Here is a 22757-nt window from a genome sequence, read left to right as displayed (position 1 = left end):
AGTGTGGGGAATTGAATGATAATGAGGGCCCATGACAAACATCAAATATTTAAAGGCCTTTCATATGAAAGAATGATTAGCTTTATTGTGCTATGTGTGGGAAGGCAGAACTTGGAGGATGGGGTCAACATTGAAGAGTAGCACGATTAATTCAATTTTGTTGTGGGAAAAAAACTCTGTAACTGTAAAAGTTGGAAAAAAGTGGAATTGGCTGCCTTGAGAAAATGTGAGCTCCTCATTCCTAGAAGTCTCTAATTATTTCCTGAAAAAGTACTTGTTGGAAATATTGTAGAGGGGATTCTTTATCATGTGTGGATTAGGCTAGATGACTCTATATTTGGAAAGTCCTAGAGGTGCCTTCCAACTGAGATTCTGTGATTCTATACATTTAGTAATAAATATTATCTGACCATGTCAGTAATCCCCCCTTAAAAGTCATTCAATCACTTGCTATTATTTACAGAAAAAATTCTTTAGATTGGCATGGGAGTGCTTTCAGAATCTGGCTTCAACTGTATTTCCTCTCTTATTTCACTCTACTCTAACTTACCTACATTGCTGCTTACAAGGCAGGGGATGGGGAGGAAGAATACTAGGAAGGCAGAAGTTGAGAGAAATGGGCATGTGTCTCCCATCTTGCTCTCTCTTTTCCTCTTAGAGATCAAATGAGGGAGTAAAATACCAACCTCATTGTCATCATCATCATGATCATCATTTATATATAGGGTTTTAAAGTTTGCAAAATGTTTTGCACATATTTTCTCATTTGAATCTCACAACTGGGGGAAGGATCATCCCCATTTTAAAATGAGGCTCACAGAATTTACTACTTGACTAGTAATGGAGCCACTAAGCAACAGAAGAGGAAGTCGAACCAGGAATTCCTGACTCTTCAGTCTAACATTCTGTAAACTATTCTAAGATGCCTCATCTCACAGAACTCATAAACTTTCTATTTCTCCTTCTCTCTACCTAACATGTCCTCAGTATCTCTAGGATTCACCATGTTCTCTCCATTTCTTACTAGTTCCTGTCCTAGTACAGCCTTTGACATGTCATGTCTCTGCTGGTACAGTCATATCCTTCTTGGGTTGTGGGGTTCCTTCAAGATAAAGACTATATCTTAGACATTGTTCTCTTTGTCACAGAACCTAACATGGCATGTGTATACAGCTGGCACTCAATAAATACATGTTTAGCAGCTAAAGGAAACAATGAATTCTGGGAAATCTAGAACTCCTTTCCCTAATCTGTGTTGTTGGGTTATTCATATTTATTATGATCCTTCCTCTTTCTCTCAGTCCCTCCCTTAAGAAAGGGTGGGGGGAAGCAATGCCTTTCTTATTTCAGTTCCTATACCTACCCAGCTTCTTACTGGGCTCTGCTCTCTAGTCAGTTAGCAAAAAAAATCACTGAAGTTCTTACTGTGTGCTAGGCACAACGCTAAGTGGGGAGGATACACGAAGAAGGCAGAACATGGTCTCTTATCTCAAGGAGCTCACAAGATATATACAACTCTGTATGTAAGAGCTAATCCCATAGAGAAGGAACTAGCAAGCAGGGATTAGGTCTAGAAGATGAGGGCAAAGAAAACAGTAAAAAAACAACTTCTTGCAGAAGGTGAGATTGAAAAGGCATCTTGAAGGACTATAGGAAAGACAAGAGGAAGAGGCGAGGAAGAAGGGCATTCTAGGCATGGGGGACAGTCAGTGAAAAGGCATCAGGTTAAGAGATGGAGGGTTGTGTGCAAGGAACAGAAAGAAGGCCACTGTCACTGGGTCGTGGAGTATAAAGACAGGTGTAAAATGGAGAAGGTTGGAAAAGAAGCAGTTAAGTCATAAATGGCTTTAAAAGCCAAACTGAGGGTTATAGATTTGAACCTGGGGGTAATGTGGTTCCATTAGCATTCAATGTGTGTGGGCATTAGGACATACTAAACCTTCTGCTTTAGGAAGAACATCATGGCAGCTAAGGTGCTGATGGATTAGAACGAGGAGAGATGAGGAGGCAGGGAGATTAATCAGAAGACTTCGTCTAGGTATAAGGGGCTTGGGCCTGCACCAGGGTGGTGGATATTTGAGAAGAGAGAAAAGGACACATACTAAAGATATTATGAAAAGGGAAATGACAAGGACTTGGCCACAGACTGTATGTGGGGTGAGTGTGAATGAAGAGAAGTTTTCTCAAGGAGTTTGCCCATGAGATGGAGAAGAGATACAGGACAAAAGCTAATGGGTTCAGGTGTTGCCTGGTACTCAATCATAGTAAAATCAGATCTCTCCTACTCATGGCCCTGGATTGACCTTTCATTATGCTTTTTAAAAAATTACCTTTTCCACATTTCCACAAAATTTATCTTTTCCACATTGCTGTAGAAGAAATGCTTGGTCAGGCCAGTCACAGGTTGGACTAGATGACCAATGAGATCCTTTTCAAATCTTAAAGAGTCTGTTAATATAGGAAAAATGTTCTTTTCCCATCATTTTCTTTCATGGTATTCAGCAGATCATAGTGTAATGGGTAAGAAGGCAAAATTTAATTCTAGATGGGGATCAGATGAAGAAACTTAAATGGGAAAACTGAAGTAGTGATTTGATAACTTTTTCTGAGTGACAGGATTAGTAGAAATAACAATCTAGTATGCAATAAAAAGTTATATCTTCACACAGAAGGCACTAGGTTATAGAGGATCAAAATTAACATGACTTTGGTCTAAAATCATAGTAAGGTTTACCGTTTGGGGTTGATTTCTATATCCTTAATAATGGCTTTAATCTTCTTTGCTGAGTTAATTAACGTTATTTTTTCCAATAACTGAAAATCTTCTGCATGTAAATAATTTTCACCCAGAGGTCCTAGGATCTTGAAGAAAAATAATTTTTTTTTAGCATTCCTGTTCAACAATACATTTTCAAAAAACATTCTTCATTTTAGCATCAAGGAATTTTTGCACTATGTTAAATTTTGGCTGTAGAAACAGCTTTGACTATGACTATTAATTCTACCAAATACCAATTCCAATGTAAAGAAGAAATACTTTCTTTGGTATTAAGCATCTCAAACATTATTTTCAAAAACCATGAAGGATGGGACTAAATGAATACTTAAGAGTATTACTCCAAATTGAGTAGTCTTATTTTAAATCATAAATGTTAACATTTTAAATTGCATACCCAAAGGTCTTTCAGTTTAAAATAGAAACAACATAAAAATGCTATCTACATTTTAAAAATCTTTCAAATTTATTTTTTCTTCTTCATCCATGAAAAAACTCTTATTACATTAACATAGAGATGGGCAAGATAGGAAAGAAACTACCGAATAAAGACTCATAGGACAACCTCAACTCCAGAAATTGCTTTAGGAATATTAATCAATCTTAATTTAAATGTTACTATATGAACTGTGGGAATAAAGAAGCTCCTTAGATTAGTGTTACCATCATTTTAAATGAACTCAACTTAATATCAGAATGGCAATCTTGTCGCTGGGAAATTATTAAACAATTACTAGAGTTTTTATAAAACTTAGTGGTGTTTTAAAACAGTAAGAGTAAAAAAGCTGTAATATGCTAACTACCTAATTTTCAAGGGACAGGATGTCCCTGGCTGAAGTATTGTACCAGCTGCTACTTGGAATTGCTCTCAACTCTATCCTACCCAAGCTTCTTAGCTGTAGCAGGCTGGATTTGGATAGGGGATATGGTGGTAAGACCTTGGGGCTAGTTGTTTTTCCCTTATTTTCTTCAATTTCCACTCCACCTAGAATTACTAATGTTTGAATACAAATGTGATGGCTCCACTATCCTTGCAGGTAAGAAAAGAGTTTGCTATTAAAATCTTTATAGATCTTTTCTTTTGTTTGTTGCCTGCCTTCTTGCTTTTATTTCTAAATATTCTCAGGATAACTTAATTTGATTGGGTTTCTTGACAATTTTAATAAAATTAATCAAAATGATCTATCTCTCATCATACAAAGTTCATAAACAGTGCCTATTCTCCATAGAGAAGGAAAAGCAAATTAATCTTTCTTTAGATTCTGATACCCTTTGAGAAGTATTTTCTTAAAGAAAGCTGGCACTACCAGTTTCATTGCTTAATTTATAATACTTCACACCCAAAAATCCATACAAAAGTGTTGCTCATTATTTAACACATAGCAAATTGTATGTAAGGATGTAGGCAGAAAAATGATTCAATCCAATTAACTAGTTCTAGAATTTACAATACCAACCAAAAGTGCATAGCTTCACTTTGTAACTACTTACCCGCCCATTGCTGATAACAGTTCTTTCCCCAGGAGGCAGTTTGAGGACTTCTTGACAGAACAACTTGTGGGTTTGGAAAACATTCATTCCAAGGGTATTATACTTTTTTACAAAAGCATTCTCAGCCATTCCCTTAAGCAGAAGCCAAGATTAATGAAACTAATAAGGGGTCATTCCAAAAATCAAGGAACAAAATTTTCCCTAAAAAATTTAGGTACCACTGTTTCCCCACATAAATCTTCATTTACTATCTGAAGAAATGGTAAAATTAATTACTGACTTTTAAAAATTAAAACCCACAAACCTATCATTATGAAAGGTCTTAATAACTTTTAAACTAAAGAACTTCTATAAGTATTGATGTTTTCAGTGTAAAGTTTGTACTTTTTAATCATTCAAATATTGTGTTCAAATTAGAAATGCTCTTCTATCACATCAGTTTCAAAAGTAGATTTATTTCGTAGATTCAGTTATTTGAATTTTAAGATAATAGATACATTTCATGATAATGTTCTTAGGTAAAAGAATGCTGAGCTTAGAGTAGGAAGGCACAGCTTTTACACTTATTAGCTATGTGGCTTTGAAGTTAACACTACAGACACTCCTCAGATAAAGTGAATAATGCTTTACCCAGTCTCAGTGTCTTTCCAATCCCTTAGAACATAGTTGTGTATTCCTTAATCTAGGAGGTGTGCTCTATATTTCAAGACTAGCAGATCATTCCAATTACTTCACCAAATATTACAATTGGCACAGGAAGGACATAAGGACATAACATTATTAAATACATTCCTAAAGGTGCTATAATCTTCTATCCAAATGCAGCCATGATTCAAGCATATTCCCATAATAGGTTCTAAGAACCAGATGTTTTAATTCTATCAGTGTGTGACATTTGGGAAGTTCTATGAAGGGACTTCCGGCTCCTGTACCACAGGGACAGACAGAAGTAACTATTCTTTATTCCCTAGATCCACTGTAATTAAATGATTGAAGATGTTCTATATACAGGCAATTCCTGCCCTCTGCCTCCAAAATTTTCCCTTTAGTTTCTATTTCAATTAGGACACTATCAATTTTACCAAATATGTAAAGAGACAATAGATTAGACACCAGGGGTCTCACCCCTGGAAGAATTTTAATCAAATGTACATGTATAATAGCAATTTAGCTTTTACTTGATTAGGCTATATATGGCATTTTTAATTGATCATGCTTATTTGTTAATACTTCCTAATAAAATAATACGGTAAAAGTTCAGTAACTTACATATTTAAAATGATTATCAGGCATTTATGTTTATTTCATGCAAATAGTTACTGACCGGAAGAAGTAATGTTTTTATTTTTACTCCACTGTGCAAGGCTTTAGCAGTTTCTTCTTTTGCCAGTTTATTAAGAAAGCTTCTTAAATAGCTGTTTTCCTGTGTAAGAAAAGCTGCCAAAATTCCTCTAGAAATAACTGTGTTTGCTTCATTTATTTTTGATGTAGGATTATAAATAACTCCCAACCGTGTGTGAATGCTTGTTTTCTGTTAAACAACAAAAAAATTACATAAAATTTTATAAATATAAATCTTCTCTTTAACCTATTTGCTAGCTAGATCTTCAACAATACATTTTTTTGGCTTTTATTTATAAATGTTATAATTTCAATCAAAAACTAAATAACTATTTTGTTAGAGGAAAATGTGACTGATATTCAGTTATAGAGACACATCTACTTCATTATAATGTACTGATTAAAGGTAATTTTGGAGGAGAAAAGGAAACATTTTAACAATGAGAACATGCAAGAAGAAACTGATTGTTATTTATCACAGGGAACATGATTTCCTTAGCTATTTGAAAAAATTCTTAATTTTGTAATTTTCAACAAAAACATTCAAATACAAAAGCATAATGAAAATGATCATATATAAGTTCATAAGCTTCATTATTTATAATGTTTTAAAAGTACATATTAACTTGCACCAAATAATTAACAGACATTTTGTTTACTTCTATGTCTTCTCTGTTTTGTTTGTATTTTTTCATTAATGACATTCCGTGGTTAGAGGAAGTGTGCATATAGTGGTTCTGACTTCTTCATTCTACATAACTTCATATATCTATTCCTATATTTCTATGTATTCTTCATAATTGTTATTTCTTATATTCTAATGACACCATGATCCTCTTAAGCCACCCTGGTTCACAATCTTAGAGGCATTGATTCCTTCTTCTTTCTCATAATTAATAAGTTAAGTACTGTTAATAACCTACCTCTACAACATCTCTTGGCTCTGGCTCCCTCTCTCTCTACTCACACAGTTTCTATCTTTGTTTTGAATGATATTACCTTTCACATCAACTATTGCAACAGCCAACCAAATTGGTCTAATTGCTTCCAGTCTCTTCTCTCTCCAATCTGTCCTCCACGTAGTTGCTGAATTTATATTCATAAGCTACAGATCTTAAAGACAATCCCAAAATACAGTTTTTCAAAGGTAACCTATTCCTTTTTCTAATTGACTTTTTAAACCAATTTATTGTCCATCCAGTCATTTTCCATGCTCAAAAATCTTCATTGGTTCCCTATTGCCTCAAGGATAAAAAAGAAAATCCTAAGCTTGGAATTTGAATTCTTCCACAACTGATTACCTCTTCCCTTCCCTTTCTCTATTCCAGTTGGACTCTCTACTTTAGATAAACAGGCCTGTTAGTTGTTCCCTGTGTATTACAGTGCTCCTTGATTTGCATAGGCTGTTGTTTCTTGTACCTGGAATGGAAACATCCTCACTGAAACCTTATTGAATCCCAAGATCTCAGGAGTTTTTATTTTTACTTTTTGACACTTGGTATCTTTTCCTGCCTCAGATACCTTGGTGATGAATTCTTGGGCTATGGCAACTCAGGAAACAAAGAAAACAAAAAATATTTTTGCATCTCTTTTCAAAAAGACTTCAATCAGATCTATCTGCTGTACAGTAAATGCACACTTGTTATCAGTTTCTAATTTTATCAGTTACCTACCTATCAAAATATACAGGATAAAAAATGGTGTCTCTGGTTTGTTTTAATTTGCATTTATACAAATATTAAAAGTTTGAAAGTTTTTTCAGGTGGTTATTGATAATACCTTTGACTTCTCATCCATACAGGAATGGAAAATAGTGGGTGCTGAACTTAAAGTTATAGGATCTTAGTTCAAATACCAGCTCTGTCATTTACAACATTTATGACCTTGGGAAAATCACCTAAACTTTCTGCTTCTCAGTTCATTAATCTATAAAATGAATGAGTAGGATTAGAGGAGCTTTATGGATTCTTTAAGCTTTATATCTATGATCTTTTTTTTTTTTTAAATCTAGAGATTTTGAATGACAGATATCTGTAAGGAATTTACAGGAAAGCTTCTTCCACAATTTGCATGTTTTAAAAATTCTAGATGAATTACTTTTTGTTTTGCAAAACCTAAATTTTTTTCTATAATCAAATCCATTTATTATGTCTACTATAAATTATCTTATTTGTTGAATTGATGAGAACTTTCTTTTCCTAATTTTGATAACTATGACATTCCATTTTCAACTTTCTACATTTTTAAATTTGGAAGATTGATGTCCTTGAAATTTATTAAAATAAATGATATAAAATGTAGAACTAATCCCATTCACTCTAGCTACTTTCAAGTCAAGTTTAAGATTTGGCAATAGGAATTTCTTTATTTCCTATGGTCAATGGGTTCCAAATACTGGAATATAACTGTGTTCCTACTGAATTTATTAAAGCTTTTTACATAATTCTTATACTACTTTTCTACTACTTTACATATTTCTGAAATCCATATCTATTTTCAATCTTCAAACATGCTTTCAACTGTTATGGTATTATGCAATTTAAGTGTACTTAATTATTAGGCTCTGGGGTACTGCAAAACTTTTGGCATAAAAATAACAGCCTACGGACATCCAGAAAAAAGTGAATAAAGAACATTCGTACTTCTCTTGGCTATTATGAGGGAGAGCCTTTCAAAAGATCATTAGTCTATTATAAATGTTTTTGTCATACCACAGGAAGAACATATGACTAATTTCTCAGAGGGCAAATTATCATGAGTTTCCAGTGAAGTCTGAACAGAAATTTAGTTTTTGTAGTAGATTTTACATTTACCTGACCCTTACATTTTTTTTAAAGCATAGGCTTGCAGACCATTAAGAATTGTCTGCATGTTCTCTGAGATGGTCTGACACTAAATATAATACCTAAATAACAGGAGCATATTTATTTATATTTTGAAAATAATACATTAATTCTTGTCTGTCAGTATAAACAAAAATTCATGGAGAAATATTTTGATTTTTTATATTTCAGGACTATAATAGACTACTGATTTTTTCAGTCAACAAGTATTTATTTTTTTAATTCAATATTTTATTTCCCAATTAGATAAAAAAACAATTTTTAATATTCATTTAAAAACATTTTGAGTTTCAAATTCTCTGCCTCCCTTGCTCTCCTCCTCCATTCTTGAGAAGGGTAACACTTTTATATATACTATAATGTGCAGTTATGCAAAACACATTATTATATTACTCATGTGTTATAATTTTTCAATAACGATCATATACCTTCAGTCTTTTCTAGGCTAAACTTCTCAGTCCCTTCAATTTCTTGACATATATTCATATCTATATTCCTTTCACAGTTCTAATCACCCTCTTCTGGATGGGCTCCAGGTTGTGAATGTCCTTTCTAAAATTTAGTACTCTAATAATAGTATTCTGTGTACTTCTTCAAATCCTACACATTCAAAGCTTTTTTTTTTTTAAACACAAGGGTAGAACTTTGCCTTCATTCCTATTTAATTAAATCTTATTAGGTTTGGCCTATCCTTCTAGCCTGTCACAATCTTTTTGACTCGTGTCTCTGTCTGTCATCTAATATGTCACTTATTCCTCTGAATTTAGAACATCTGCAAATATGACAAGCCTGCCATGGGTAAAAAAAAACCAAATAAACAACCCTGAACATACCTCAAGTTAACAGAAGCATCCCTTCTAATTGATAATGATACTTTGAGTTTTGTCCACCAATTCCAAATCCACCTAGGTATACTACCTAAATCTATCTTAATATAGCCTGTATCACACCCTCTTTTTCACAGATTGAAAATGAATTATTTTTTATCAATGTTTTGCTGAAATCTAGGTATATTATGTTTGTAACATTCTTTCAACCTACCATTGTGGTTCTCATGTTAAAAAAAGAAATGGGCTTAGTTTGACATGAACTGTTTTGGATGAAGCCATAGTGCTTTTATTACTTTAGTCTTTTTAGAACTATGCTCTAATAAAATTTACATACTAAATAAAGTATGTTAAAAAATAAAGTATAACAAAGCATACATGTTTTGTGTTAGTTGAAACAAACTAAAAGTTTTACACTGTGAATATCTAGAAACTCACCATGTGCTTCAAAGCATTTAAAAGTAGTTTTCTCCCAGATGGCTTGTCGAAATCAGCAATAACCCAAATGGTGACTGCAGAAATTACATCTTTATCTGAAAATTATAAATAATGTAATAAAAGTACTTTTAAAGTAAAGTTTAAAGTAGGTGATATTTTCCAGATAATATAATTTGAAAAAATGGTTCTATATTTGCTAAAATTTTTAAAGAAACTCAGATCTAAAACAAGTTATTTTTGCTTTAAAAAATTTTAATGTATGCTTTATAATTTCTGTAACAATTATCCATTTCACAAGATTTATGATGAAATAAACCCAGATATCAAAAAAAGATTCAAATTCTCAGGATATATCAGTGATATGCTTTTAGCAATGCAGAAAATTTTCACATTGGGCTTATGACATGATTCTAGCATCTGCCAAACTAAATTGCCTTCCACCAGTATTCTTAGCCAAAGTCCAGATATCTCCTGCATGCACAGCACAACAACCAAAACTTCTCAATATCATATGTAGTGCAACAATATTTAGTTAGCTTTTAAATAATGTTTTATCTTTGAATATATTGTGCAATAGATTGATCCTGCCTTGAAACTAGGATGTAGGTAGGGCTCAACAAAATTTTTGCCATAACTGGTGTAACATCTTTCTGAAAGAAACACAGCAAGTGGAAGTTAGTATCAAAGAAATGAACACAACTTTTAATGCTGAATAGGGAAGAACAACAATTTTCCCAATTGCACACTTGTTTTCTAAGTTCTGTTGTGGGACCTGTGACTAATCACCATAGACTAAACTGTGTTAATTGAATCTTTTCTGATAATTTCCTGAATTTATAATTCAATTTCTGATTTTTATGTCTTGAGATTCCATAAGCTTATTAATGCCAGACAATGATTAATTTACTTTAAATAAACTTTAGAACATGTCCAGTATTAATTCAGTATAACCTCCTTTCACAGAGTTTAAGTAAATGAAAGATGGAAAAAACCTCTGGTTTTCAGACAGATTCAATTCTTGGCACAATTCATTGTGACCTAGGCAAATACCTTCTGAAGGAATACTGCATTGCTCTGATCCCATCACTATATCCCCCAAATAAATAGCCTCTCCTGGGTTGCTACATAACCATTACATTCATATAAGTTGTAAATTGTGGTTAATCTTTATTAAAGAACATTTTGGGGGGGATAGAAGCCAAAGATTTGGAGCTAAAAGGGGTCTTATATAGGCAGCATAGTGATTTTAGTTGCTCTTTATAAGTAGATAACAGCCACCAATACCAGTTGGATCATCTTAGTCTTGTTCCAAAATTGATTTGTATAGCAACAGGGACATCATTATTACAGGATTTTTGATTACAGGAGGAATCTGGCATGAGAAGGCTAATTGTATACCCAGAGACTTAAAGAATAAATTAGTAGCAGTTCCTGTACTTCTTTGATCTTCCCCTTTTGTTAACAATATAGCTAAAATCCTCCCTATTTGTTGTCCTTGACCTTCTCTCACTAGCATCAAATCATTCTGAATTTTTTTGTCCTGACTTCTTAAGAATGTCTTCTCTTCTGACCTTGAATTCCTTTGAATGAACTCCTTATATGTGCTATGTTTTTATATTCATCCTCCACTTATTGCCTTTGTTGGAATATCAGGCCACTGAATTCAGATGGCTCAGGAGAAGTAAGTGAGGTTGATGACTTTAAGGCACAGCCCTCTCTCACTCAAATCAAAGTCAACTGCAAGTCATGTCATCATCTTGATGTCATGGTCCTCTTTGAGAACGAAGGACAAACACAATTGCCTTTGTTAGTATATTCTGAAAGTAACTCTGAAATCTGAGTTAGTTAATGAATACTTTTCATTCATTGATGAGTTTCCTATGTATCCACACCAATCTTTCAGAAAATTAACTCTCCTTTCCCCTGCTTGATGGATTTGTTTTTTTGAGTGGGTCCTCAGAACTTGCCATCCATCCTGGGCTAACTTCTCTAGTAAAATATTAGGCCACTAGATACTAGCTGTCCTTTCTATGGATGCATTTTAAAACTGCTTTTCCCAAATCTAGGATGTGTGTCAGATTATATGTCCAGCTTTCCTTCACTTCTCTGACACAAACTGTAAGATTAAATAAGTTCTTCTCTACAAGATTCCCATGGTTTTCACCCCAGATACCAGTTTATCATTGATTGATAAGAACCAGATCCAGTAAAGAACTTTACCTTGTTGGTTTTTCTGCCTTTTGAGAGAAAAAATTATTGTCATGACAAGTTAAGAAATAATTAGCTGCTCTCGCTCTCTTTCTGGCAGAAAGAGAATAATAATAAATGTCTCGATACCCGAAGTCTCTCACTACCTTAATGTCATGCTTTTGTACCAGGTTAGTGACCCATTTCCTAAATATATCATCTATTTCATTTCTGTCAAGATGGTCTGCAGTAGCTTCCCATGACAAGAGTGCTTCCCTCAAATGCTTTCCGCAATATTCTTCACTCCCATATTTTTTGGATTTAATTTCTTCATTGTACAGTTTTATTTTTAAAAACATTGATACCTTTTGTTTTTATATCATTTTCATTTTCATCTATCTATCTATCTGTCTGTCTGTCTGTCTGTCTGTCTATCTATCTATTTCTCTATCCATCCATCTATCTTCCTCCTCCCCTAACTAGAGAGGAGTAACTTGAAATAAAGAGAAACAAAAACAGTTCAGCAATAATCAAAACATCACTACAATCTGTCACTATGTGCAATATTTCACAACTACAGTCCTTCACCTTTCCCACCAAGGGAGAAAGGTGCATTTTCTTATCTCTTCAGAACTCAAGCTTTGTCACTATAATTACACAGAGTTTAGTTCTACAATGTTTTGCTCTTATTTATTTATATAGACATAGTACTGTCTAAATTGTTTTCCTGGTTCTGCTTGCTTAAACTGTTCATCAACTCATATAAATCTTCCTAAGTTTCTATAAATTTTTTATATTTCTCATTTTAAGGTATAGTAATATTTCATTATATTTATGTACCACATTGAGTTTGACCAGTCACCAACTGACAAGTATCTACTTTATTTATTACTACGAAAAGTACTGATATAAATATTTTAGCGTTTGTGGGGTCTTTCTGTATTTGACTTCCTTGGCTAGCTAGTAGGGCAATCTGTTGGTCAAAGGGTATGGTCATTTAAATAACTTTTTAAACATATTTCCAAGAATTCCAAAAGCCTCTTTCATTCCTTTCCTTATACCCAAATTTGTGGCCCATTATTAAAAGGACTTTTATCACCAGTATCCTCACATCATTAAAATACTCTCTTGGTAGTGATGTACTTAATCACTAAAATATTCCATGGCTTACTGTGAAAATGGGGTCCTTAATAAGAATCATATTAACACAATTGTTAGACATGATGTCTTCCATCTTAATGAACTCACCAACTACATCATTTTATACCAAGGGAACAATCTACATTTCATTTTCAGAAGAAACTTTTCTCTACCCTTCAAGTTAAAATTCATTTATCTAAAGGAGAATATTACACATTTACAACTAAACAGAAAGGAAACACCACATGCTTAATAGTGTAGTGATCCTTCATGTTACCCTACCTATTGCTCTACATATGTACACACCACTACCATTCACTCAACATCGAATACTCTCCCTACACAAATTATGAATGGTACCCTGAGTATTTCCCTCCACATCCACACTAGTCTAGCTATAATTGTCCAGGTGAGATTTAACTAACACAGATGGAGGAGAAAAAAGGAGAGCTATCTCCCTTCCTTACCTAAAATCTTTGCTACGTATACAAAGGTACCACTGAAGAGTGGAAGACAGGTATCTAGGGAAATTTTATATGGCTATCATACCCATATAGATATATCTTGGGAGTTAGGACAAGATCACATAACTATGGTCCCTAGTAGGGCTAAAAGACTTCAGTGTAGTGCAAAGAAGGAAAGAATTGACAAAAGTATCTCTTCTATAAAGAGATATCTCTCTTCCTATATTTTCCACCTAACAGATCTAGTTCTGTGCTCTGAAGTAATAAAGAAGTTAAATTCTTCTTCTACGTGATAGTCCTTAAGATATTTGAAGACAGCTATCATGTTCTCAGCCTTAGTTTTCCTTTTCAAGGTTTGGCCATTTTTTTTTTTTCAAATGTTCTTCAAGTGTCATAGTTTCTGGAATGACTGTCTTGATTTGCCCTTCTCTAAACAGACTCTGGTTGATCAAATTCCTTTTAAAATACAGCAAGGAAACTTAAACACCAAACTCCAAACATGATCTGACTAGTGCACAGTAGGAAAACAGTGGGAAAGCTACCTTCCTTGAGCTAGGTTTGAGATCTGTCATCTCAGTGATGTGCAGTAACCAGTGAAGCAGATAAAAACCATCACCATCTGTCTCTTTTGTGTGACTCTTTTCTGTCCTCTCAGAAATTTATTGAGTAGGGACAAAGGGAACCTAAAGTCTGGGGGAGGGGATGTCTTCCTTCAATTCTCTTGATTGCTCAAGAATACCAATTAAGCATCCAGGCTGTCCACTGGTTATCCTTACTCTCAAATTCAATGGATAAGATTAGTCTTAAAAGAAAAATTTTAAATGGAAAAAGATGCCACTTATTGATAAAAAGCTCCATTAACACTCATTATCAAGCTATGGTGGGAAGAAAGAGGTTATTCTTGCTTTACAGAAAAAGGTACCAGAGCATTTTTTGTCCTGAGTTAACACTTAAAACTTTCAATAAAGCCAAACAAGACTCTTCAGTCAGAATACTCAGGATATAAATGTGCCACCCAAATCCCATTTAGAAAATTATAATTTTCTGCTATATTATCATAACTTTGAACACAAATACATTACCTTTTCTGGATAAATAATACATGTTTTCTGCCATTATGGCACTCTTGTCTTGTGAATCCAAGAAGGAGAAAGTAGAGAAATCTTCAATATCAACAGTCACTGAAAATTATTATATTAAAATTAGCAAAAATAATACATAATAATAGCACAGGCAATAAGTGCTAATAGCAAAGAAATCAACAAATGATTTTACCTGATGTAGATATTAAATTAAGGTATTGTCTTTTGCTTCCCAAAACTATAGGATTCATACGAGGTACTATATTATCCCGATCCATGAGGAAATTTATCACATCCATCTCATCATTTAACAAGCCCTGTAATAAAATTTTTTCCTTATTTAAATAACTTTAAATATACCAATATTTCCTAGAATTGAAAACTAGACATCATAGTGCATATAAATATCATTTATACCATTATTTTAGCATAAGCATCTTAATATTGCATATAAAAATTAATGAATGTGCATCACATGTATGACCTTATCATTTTCAATAAAAATGAGTTCTTCCTATTTCATTAAGACAATCTTAAATATTATGACTATGTAGCACACAAAATCTTAAAGTTAAATTAACAAAATATGTTGACTTTTAAATCAGCATTAAATTAGCTTTAAATATTTATGCAATACTTCATTAAAATTATTATTAATATAATAAACAATGCATTTTTATCTTATATTTCTTGAGAAATTCTAAACATACCATAAAAACTGCCCTTTGCAAGAATCCAGCTGTATTCATGATCTTCTGAAGAACGATTTTATCTAATTCTTTGGAATTCATTTCTTTACTGGTAAAGGGTTCACCATTAAGCAATACTTGAGGCAAAGGACCTAGTCCAGTTTTTCTATAAAAGATTGCTCCTGCCTATTCAAGATTATAAGAAAATTAAAAAAATTATGGTTAATTGCATAGAAATAGCTACTAATAAGAAATAGACAGCATTAAGAACTTAACATAGTTTGGTTCATTTTTAGGAGTCATAAAGATTATTAAAATCTGATAATTTTGGCCTGATTTTTCCAGTATTTTTGAAAAAAATGATAATCTAAAAACATTTACAAACATTTAAAAGCCTTACATAATGATGTTTCCAAATATAGCACAGTCACATAAAAAAGTATTTTTTAAATGTGAATTTTCCAGATAGACTATATAGAAACAAGAGAAATTCAAGAAATTTTGGCTTCATCAGTATGGGTGCTCTCTCTATAATACTCAAGTTATTGTCTACCTGTTTTACCTGTCCTGGATGTGTCTACTGATAGACAAACTCAATAGCTTGTCCATTAAACTATATATGATAGTCTAGTTTAATAGGCAATTTTTATTCACTTCATTTTTCCTAAGTCAAAATGCTAAAACTATTTTCTAAAAAAAATAATCATTTCTGGTTCAAAGATTATAAATATTTAATTTCATTTAGATGACTGAGGATTTGTCCTATACCAAGTGGCCTTAAACAGTTATAGTTTGATGGTTCTTTAGTCTGTTTTCTTAATATTACGGTTTTTACCCTACACTGTCTTCCTGTTATTAGTCATGTTGTCTCTAATCTGTTTTATTTTTTGCACAATTGTCTGGGCAAGTGTGGTTCCAATTTCCCTATGAGTTAGGCTAAATGGATTTCGTGACTAATATTTGCCACAGCAAGGCACGTAGTCGTAGCTCTAAGTCCTGATACCTTATTATGTTATTTTATATGCTAGCATCTATCTTAAAGGGACTTAAATTGCTTTACAGATATTAGCTCATTAAAACTAATTACATTCTTTAGAACTCTAGATTATATGGAGATAATTATGGGGGGCTGTCTCTCTCATAGCCATTGCCAGCAAGATTCTTGCCAGTCCTCCTTAATAGGTTAATTCTTCACCTGGAAGACAGTCACCTACCTGAGAGCCAGTGTGGCTTCAGAAAGGGTCAAAGAACTGTTGATGTGGTGTTTGCTGCCCAATAACTCCAGGAGAAATGCTAGGAGCAGAACAGAGGTCTGCATACAGTGTTCATCGATCTGACCAAGGTCTTTGATATTGCTGGTTGTGAGGGCTTGTGGAAGCTCATGGCAACATTTGTTGACTAGAGAAGTTCATCAGTATCATATGTCAATTTCATGACAGCATACTGGCACAAGCTCTGGGTAAGGGACAATGCTCTTGTGCTTTCCCAGTTACTAATGGAGTGAAACAGGGCCGTGTGCTTGTTCCCATGCTTTTTAATATGATTTTTTTTTTTTTGCAATGTTGTTAGATGCCTTTAGTGAGGACAAAAATGGTATCAAGATCAGTTACTAAACTGGTGATAAATTATTTCACTTAAAAAACCTATAAGCCAAGATGAAAGTGGAGGGATGACTAGGGTGTAACTTTTTGTTCACAGATGATTGTGCACTCAGTGCAGCCTCTGGGGCTGAGGTGCAACAGAGTATGGATTGATTTTCTTTGCCACTTGTGCTAACTTTGGCCTGACAATTAACACTAAGAAAACAGAGGTTCTCCACCAGCCAACACCATACCATTCATATGTGGAACTGTCAGTTACAGCAAAAGGAAATTTCTGAATATTCTGGATAAGTTTATTTACCTTGGCAGTATACTTTCCAGAGATGTGCACAAAGATGATGTTTGCTAGAGCCAACTAATAAGTGTTTGGGAGGCCAGTAAGGAAAGTGTGAGAGAGAAGAGATGCCTACCAAAATGAAAGTCTACAGAGCCATTGTGCTGATCTTATTTCTGCATATCTGTGAAACCTGGATATCTTACCAGTGCCAGGCCAGGAAATTTCCCATTTGAGTTGTCTTGGGAAGATTGTGAAGATCACCTGGCAAGATAAGGTACTGGACCCTGAGGGTGCTTTCTTGAGCTGAACTTCTTGAGTCAAGAATGAAAACGCTACTGCAAAGAGCACAACGCCAGTGGGTTGGCCACATTGTTTGAATGTCCAATGTATGTTTGCCTAAAAGACTATTTTACAGAGCACTCACACAAGGCAAGTGCTCACCTGGAGGTCAGAAGAAGTAATACAAGGACACACTCAAGGTTTCTCTGAAGAAATTAGAATGGATTGTGAGATATAGGAGACAATGGCACGGACCGTCTACCCAGCATGATATGCCCACGATAAAGAAGGCACTAGACTCTATGAGCAAAGCAGAGTGCAGTAGGTTAAAAGATATGTGAGATGTGCAAATTTAGTGCCATCTCCACTCCAAGTGCTCATTTAGATTATTTACACTTGATTTGTGGTAGAGCCTTTTGAGTTTATATTGGTTTGATCAGCCACAATTGGACACTTTGTACCTTGATTCCAACATAGTGATGTAATTTTGGTCCTCTTCAAGCATGAAGGATAACTAGCAGCCATATTCTTGAAATCTCAAGATGTTAATTTTTTTGCTAACATCTATCTTAAAGGGACTCTAATTGTTTTTCTTTTACAAACATTAGCTCATTAAAGTTAATGACATTATTCAAAATTTTCCATTATTTGGAGGTAAGTAGCATGATTCTTTTTAATGAATCATTTACTCAGAAACTACTTAGAATATGATTAATTGCAAATTCAGTTCTAATCAGTTCAATAAAAATTTATTGTGTCTGGCACTATGCTACGCACTGGGGATATAAAAAAGGGCAAAGGACAGTCTCTGTCATCAAGGAGCTCACAATTTAATGGGGGAGATAATATGCAACCAAATATATAATACAAAGTGAGCTCTATATATATGATAAAGAGGAAATTTAAAAAGGGAAGTCACTGGAATTAAGAGGTATTTAGAGAGGCTTCTTGTAGAAGGCCTGATCTTAGTTGAGACTTAAAGCCAAGGAGTTCAGAAGACGCTAACCGGGGGAGCAGGAGGAGGGAGAGGATTTCAGGCTGAGGGACAGCCAAAGAAAACGCTCAGTTATGAGATGGAGTACAGCCAGGAAGCCAGTGTCACTGGACTGACCATGCATCTCTCCTGCTTAAGAAGTTACAAAACGCTTTATGTGGCATTGAAACACAACTATGAAGTCTGGCTCCTGTCTATCTTCTCGGGCAGATTACATATTCCTTCCCCTCATACAGTCTAATTGCTCTTCCTGCTTTCTCCACATATAACACTCTATTTCCTCCCTCCATGCCTTTGCACAGGCAATGTCCCATGCCTAGCATGTACTCCTTCATCTCTACCTCTTGCAACCCTTAGCTCTCTTCTCAGCATAGCTGAAGTGCTGCTTCATTTGATAGGCCTTTTCTTATTCTCTCACTTGTTTATTGTGTCTGCCACTCCTCCTCCTTGGTAAAATATAAGCTCCTTGAGGACAAGGACTCTTTCACTTTTGGATGCTTAATGCCTACTCTGCATCATTCACTGTACTAAATACAAAGTGAAAGAGTTCCTTCCCTCAAGAAATTTACATTCTGTACAAGAAGCAATAAACATTTTTGACTGGTTAAACTAAAACACTCTGAGCAGTGCAGGAACCAACTATATCTTTACACAGCTGAAGGTAAGGTACCTTTCCTATTTCTTAGCATGAAGGTAAGAGAGTAAGACACATTTTCAGAGGGTCACTTTTTTTTTTTTTTTTTTTTTGCTTAATCACACTTTTTAAATAAGAGAGAACATTTTTAGGAATGTGTATATGGGGGGCACTTTGGGAAATGAGAGTGAAGTTCATAAAATAACTTTAAAAAGATCCCAAACCTAAAAACAGAGGCTAGAGAGTAAGAGATGAAAAGAAAAGATTAAAGAAGTTATGACTTCTGAAAAGAAAAGGCACATTTGGTTTGTCAGTTTTATTTAATTTCATCAAACTTATTTGTATATATTCTTTATCCATCTCATCAAACTGTAAATTCCTCCAGGACAAGGAATGTCTTTTTCATCTTTGTATCATCTGATACTTCATAAATGTTTGTTGAATTGAAAAGGGGACATATAGCTTATTCATCCAACAAATACACACATAGCGCCCCCTGCACATAGAGCTCTGCACTCCTTGTCCTGCTGGCCCTGGAAGGGAAAGGTCCTTGCCTGGGCCAGACGTTCCATTGCACTCTCTCTGGACTCCTGGAGCTCCCCACGACTGTTTGACTACTGTGCCCTACTCTAAACTCTCCCGTCTCACAGCTCCAAGTACCTTTTGCATATCTCAAACTGGATGCCCAATAGATTTATTAAATTCAACATATCTCTTCCCACTTCCTCAAACTTTGCCCTGCTCCTAACTTCCCTATTACTGGAGAGGGTACCTTCATCCTTCCAGTCACCCAGATTTACAATCTAGGTGTTATTTTATACTCACTCACTTTCACTCCCCTCATTAACACTCTATTGCCAAGTCCTTTAGATTTTACCTTTGCAATATCTCTCATTATGAGAAATTTGTTCTCTTTTCTGATACTGTTATCAGCCTGGCATAGATCCTCATCACTTCATTTCCAAACTATTGCAATATCCTTCTGTTCTCCCTGCCTTAAGTCTCTCTCCATTCTAGGCAACCCTCCACTCAGTTGTCAAAATGATCTTCCTGTAGCAGAGGTCTTACCATGTGATACTCTGTTCAATAAAGTCCAGTGGCTCCATATCACCTCTAGGATCAGATATAAATTCACTGTTTGGAATTCAAAATTCTTTTTAATCTTCCTCCCTTCTACTTTTCCAGGCTTTGATGTTCCTCACACAAGACGTCCCACCTTCCAACCATATATTTTCACTAGCTGCCCTTATGCCTGGAAATCTCTCCCTCCACATCTCTGCTCCATGATTTCTTACAACTCAGCTAAAATCTCATCTTCTCCAAGTAACTTTTCCTGATTTCCTTTAATGCTAGGTCCTTCTCTCTGAGATTATCCTTAATACACAGGTATGTATATATACATACACACATACACATATATGTACATATATGTATATACTATTTGTACACAGATGATTATATGTTATCTACTCCATTAAATTATGAGGTCCTTGAGAAGAAGGACTTTTTGTGCCTTTTAAAAAAAATTCCCAACAGTTGGCACAGTGTCTAGCACATAGTAGCTCTTGATAAATGCTTTACTTGATAGAGCACTCTGCTAGGCACTGGGGCAGAAAATAATTTTGGATTAGAGTCATTTGTCTTTAAGGCATTTAGTCTAGCTGGAAAAATATGTAAACACAGATAATTACTGAACATAATTATACATGATAAGCGCATCAGAGAAATACAAAACATTGTCCTCTGTGAGGAGCAAGGGTGGAGAAGATTTCCTGACCAGCAGGGTGCAAGGCTTTATGGAAGAGGTGGCATTTGGTTGTTAAAAGGTGATTAGGAATTCAGCCAGCAACAAGGTGGAAGACAGACATTTATGCACGAAGCGCTATGTCAGCAACGAAAAGGAGCCCTCCCCTCCAAAAAAAAAAACCAAAACCAGGGCATATTTATGGAATAAAGAACAGTACAATCTGTTTGAAGTGTAATACACATGGAGAAAAGTAAAGCAAGTTAAGGATGCAGAACTCTGACACCAAATTATGGAAGGCCCTGCATGTCGGGTATTTGATTCTCTCGCAGATGTGAGGAAGCTCTGTGTTCTGACCTCTGCAAACAGAAGATTAGTAACATGTTGAAAAAACTTTATTAGTGTTAGCCCCAGCATGTGAAAGCTAAGTTTTTTAAAAAATTAAGAAAGCCAATCAAATTAAAAATATATTTTTACTTATATACTAAATCTCAATGCTATCAAAGCATTATGGTGAGTAAATATAAGAATGACCAGGAAAAAATATTTGCAAGGTTCATTTGCACTAGAAATTAGGAACTATTTGTGCATAAATTGACAGAGTAAGCACAGTATAATCCTGTCAGGAGCCTGGTTGGTATTATTTGTGAGAACCAGGCAATGTGTACAAAAGTGGGAGCTGAACAGGAGGCCATCGAGGTACCAGTGCCCCCAGTTGGACAAGGTTTGACCTCTTTTGTGGACCTGTGCCCAGTTTCAACAACATAATAACTTATGACTCAAGATTGTGGCTGTCAGGGACAAAGAAAATCTCAGAGTTCTTCCTGATGACTGTAAATGTGATTCTGAGACTTCTATCAGAGGCAGTACCATGGAAAAAACAAAAACAAAAACGTGCTTTTATGTGCTAACCGCTAGCATGAATGCCAATAGTCTCCAACCCCTGTTTTAAGCTACATAATTGTGGATATAGAATTATCAGAATGTTGGAAAGACAACTTAAAATTTATTTTGGATGTAGTTACTCCCCAAAATTAAAAATAACAAGGTTTTAAATGCTCCCATTACATACATTAGAATTTTCGGCAAATCTGCTTTGGTTACTGGACTCACATTCTTTTTTGGATTTAATTTTAGGATCACAAGAACATTCTAACCTAGAAAGGAGAAACTATATCTTTAAATAAATTAAGAACTTTAAATAAATTAATTCCAACAAACCATTATAATCTATTTCAAAAATGTCTTCTATATTCTAGTGTAGAAAGACTGACATCAACTTTCTATTAAGTAACGTTGGTAGAAATATGATGCATTTATGCAACAATTGTAAATCTAAAAATTCTCTAAAGAAAAATAACTGAATTAAGATAAATTTCTGTAAGTATCCTATAATTTGCATTTTCATTATTTGTAATTTTGTAAATTTCCAATTTGTAAATTTCGTTATTACTTGCAAAAAATAAAAATAATAATGAAATTTATCTTTTACCTTGAGAAATCATAAATGACTTTAATACTTCAAAAGATCTGCAATTTTAGCTGAAGCCTCTACCCATGCAGATCAGAGCCCTAGTATGCCTTAGTAGATAATTCCATGAGTTACTGTGACCAAAAAAATATTCATCAATTAGCGTTCAGACTTCTGGTAAGAAGCCTTACCAGAAGGTAAGCTATCTGACTCTGGGATTACAGACATAGAATGTCACCAGGCTTTTCTAGTATAACAAGATCTGTAAGAGATTTGGTTAACTTTCACAGCTTCTAAGAACCCAGGGACACCATGCCATGACTAAATTTCTTTTTTAAAATGTTTATTTATTTATTTTTAGTTTTCAACATTCATTTCCACAAAATTTTGAGTTCCAAATTTTCTCCCCATCTCTTCCCTTCCCTCACCCCAAAACGTCATGCATTCTGATTACACCTTCCCCAAATTTGTCCTCCCGT

At 34.4% G+C, this 22757-nt stretch overlaps 1 protein-coding gene across 7 annotated transcripts in view; it reads right to left on the bottom strand.

Annotated features, from left to right (window-relative positions):
* UGGT2 (UDP-glucose glycoprotein glucosyltransferase 2) overlaps positions 1-22757 on the bottom strand; it is a 245734-nt gene that overhangs the window by 91998 nt on the left and 130979 nt on the right. For all 7 annotated transcript variants that reach the window (XR_011969897.1, XM_072622097.1, XM_072622098.1 and 4 more), the window contains 7 exons: positions 15300-15464; positions 14783-14906; positions 14590-14688; positions 9717-9811; positions 5592-5798; positions 4268-4399; positions 2735-2862 (listed from right to left, as the gene is read on the bottom strand). Coding sequence is in view for 6 of the 7 variants with exons in the window: in XM_072622097.1 (XP_072478198.1) it covers positions 2735-2862; positions 4268-4399; positions 5592-5798; positions 9717-9811; positions 14590-14688; positions 14783-14906; positions 15300-15464 (950 nt within the window). In the remaining variant the exon portion in view is untranslated. The remainder of the gene's footprint in view (positions 1-2734; positions 2863-4267; positions 4400-5591; positions 5799-9716; positions 9812-14589; positions 14689-14782; positions 14907-15299; positions 15465-22757) is intronic.

Source organism: Notamacropus eugenii, chromosome 6, assembly GCF_028372415.1.
Source record: "Notamacropus eugenii isolate mMacEug1 chromosome 6, mMacEug1.pri_v2, whole genome shotgun sequence".
Classification (NCBI taxonomy): Eukaryota; Metazoa; Chordata; class Mammalia; order Diprotodontia; family Macropodidae; genus Notamacropus; species Notamacropus eugenii.
This window is presented reverse-complemented; position numbering and strand designations above follow the sequence as displayed.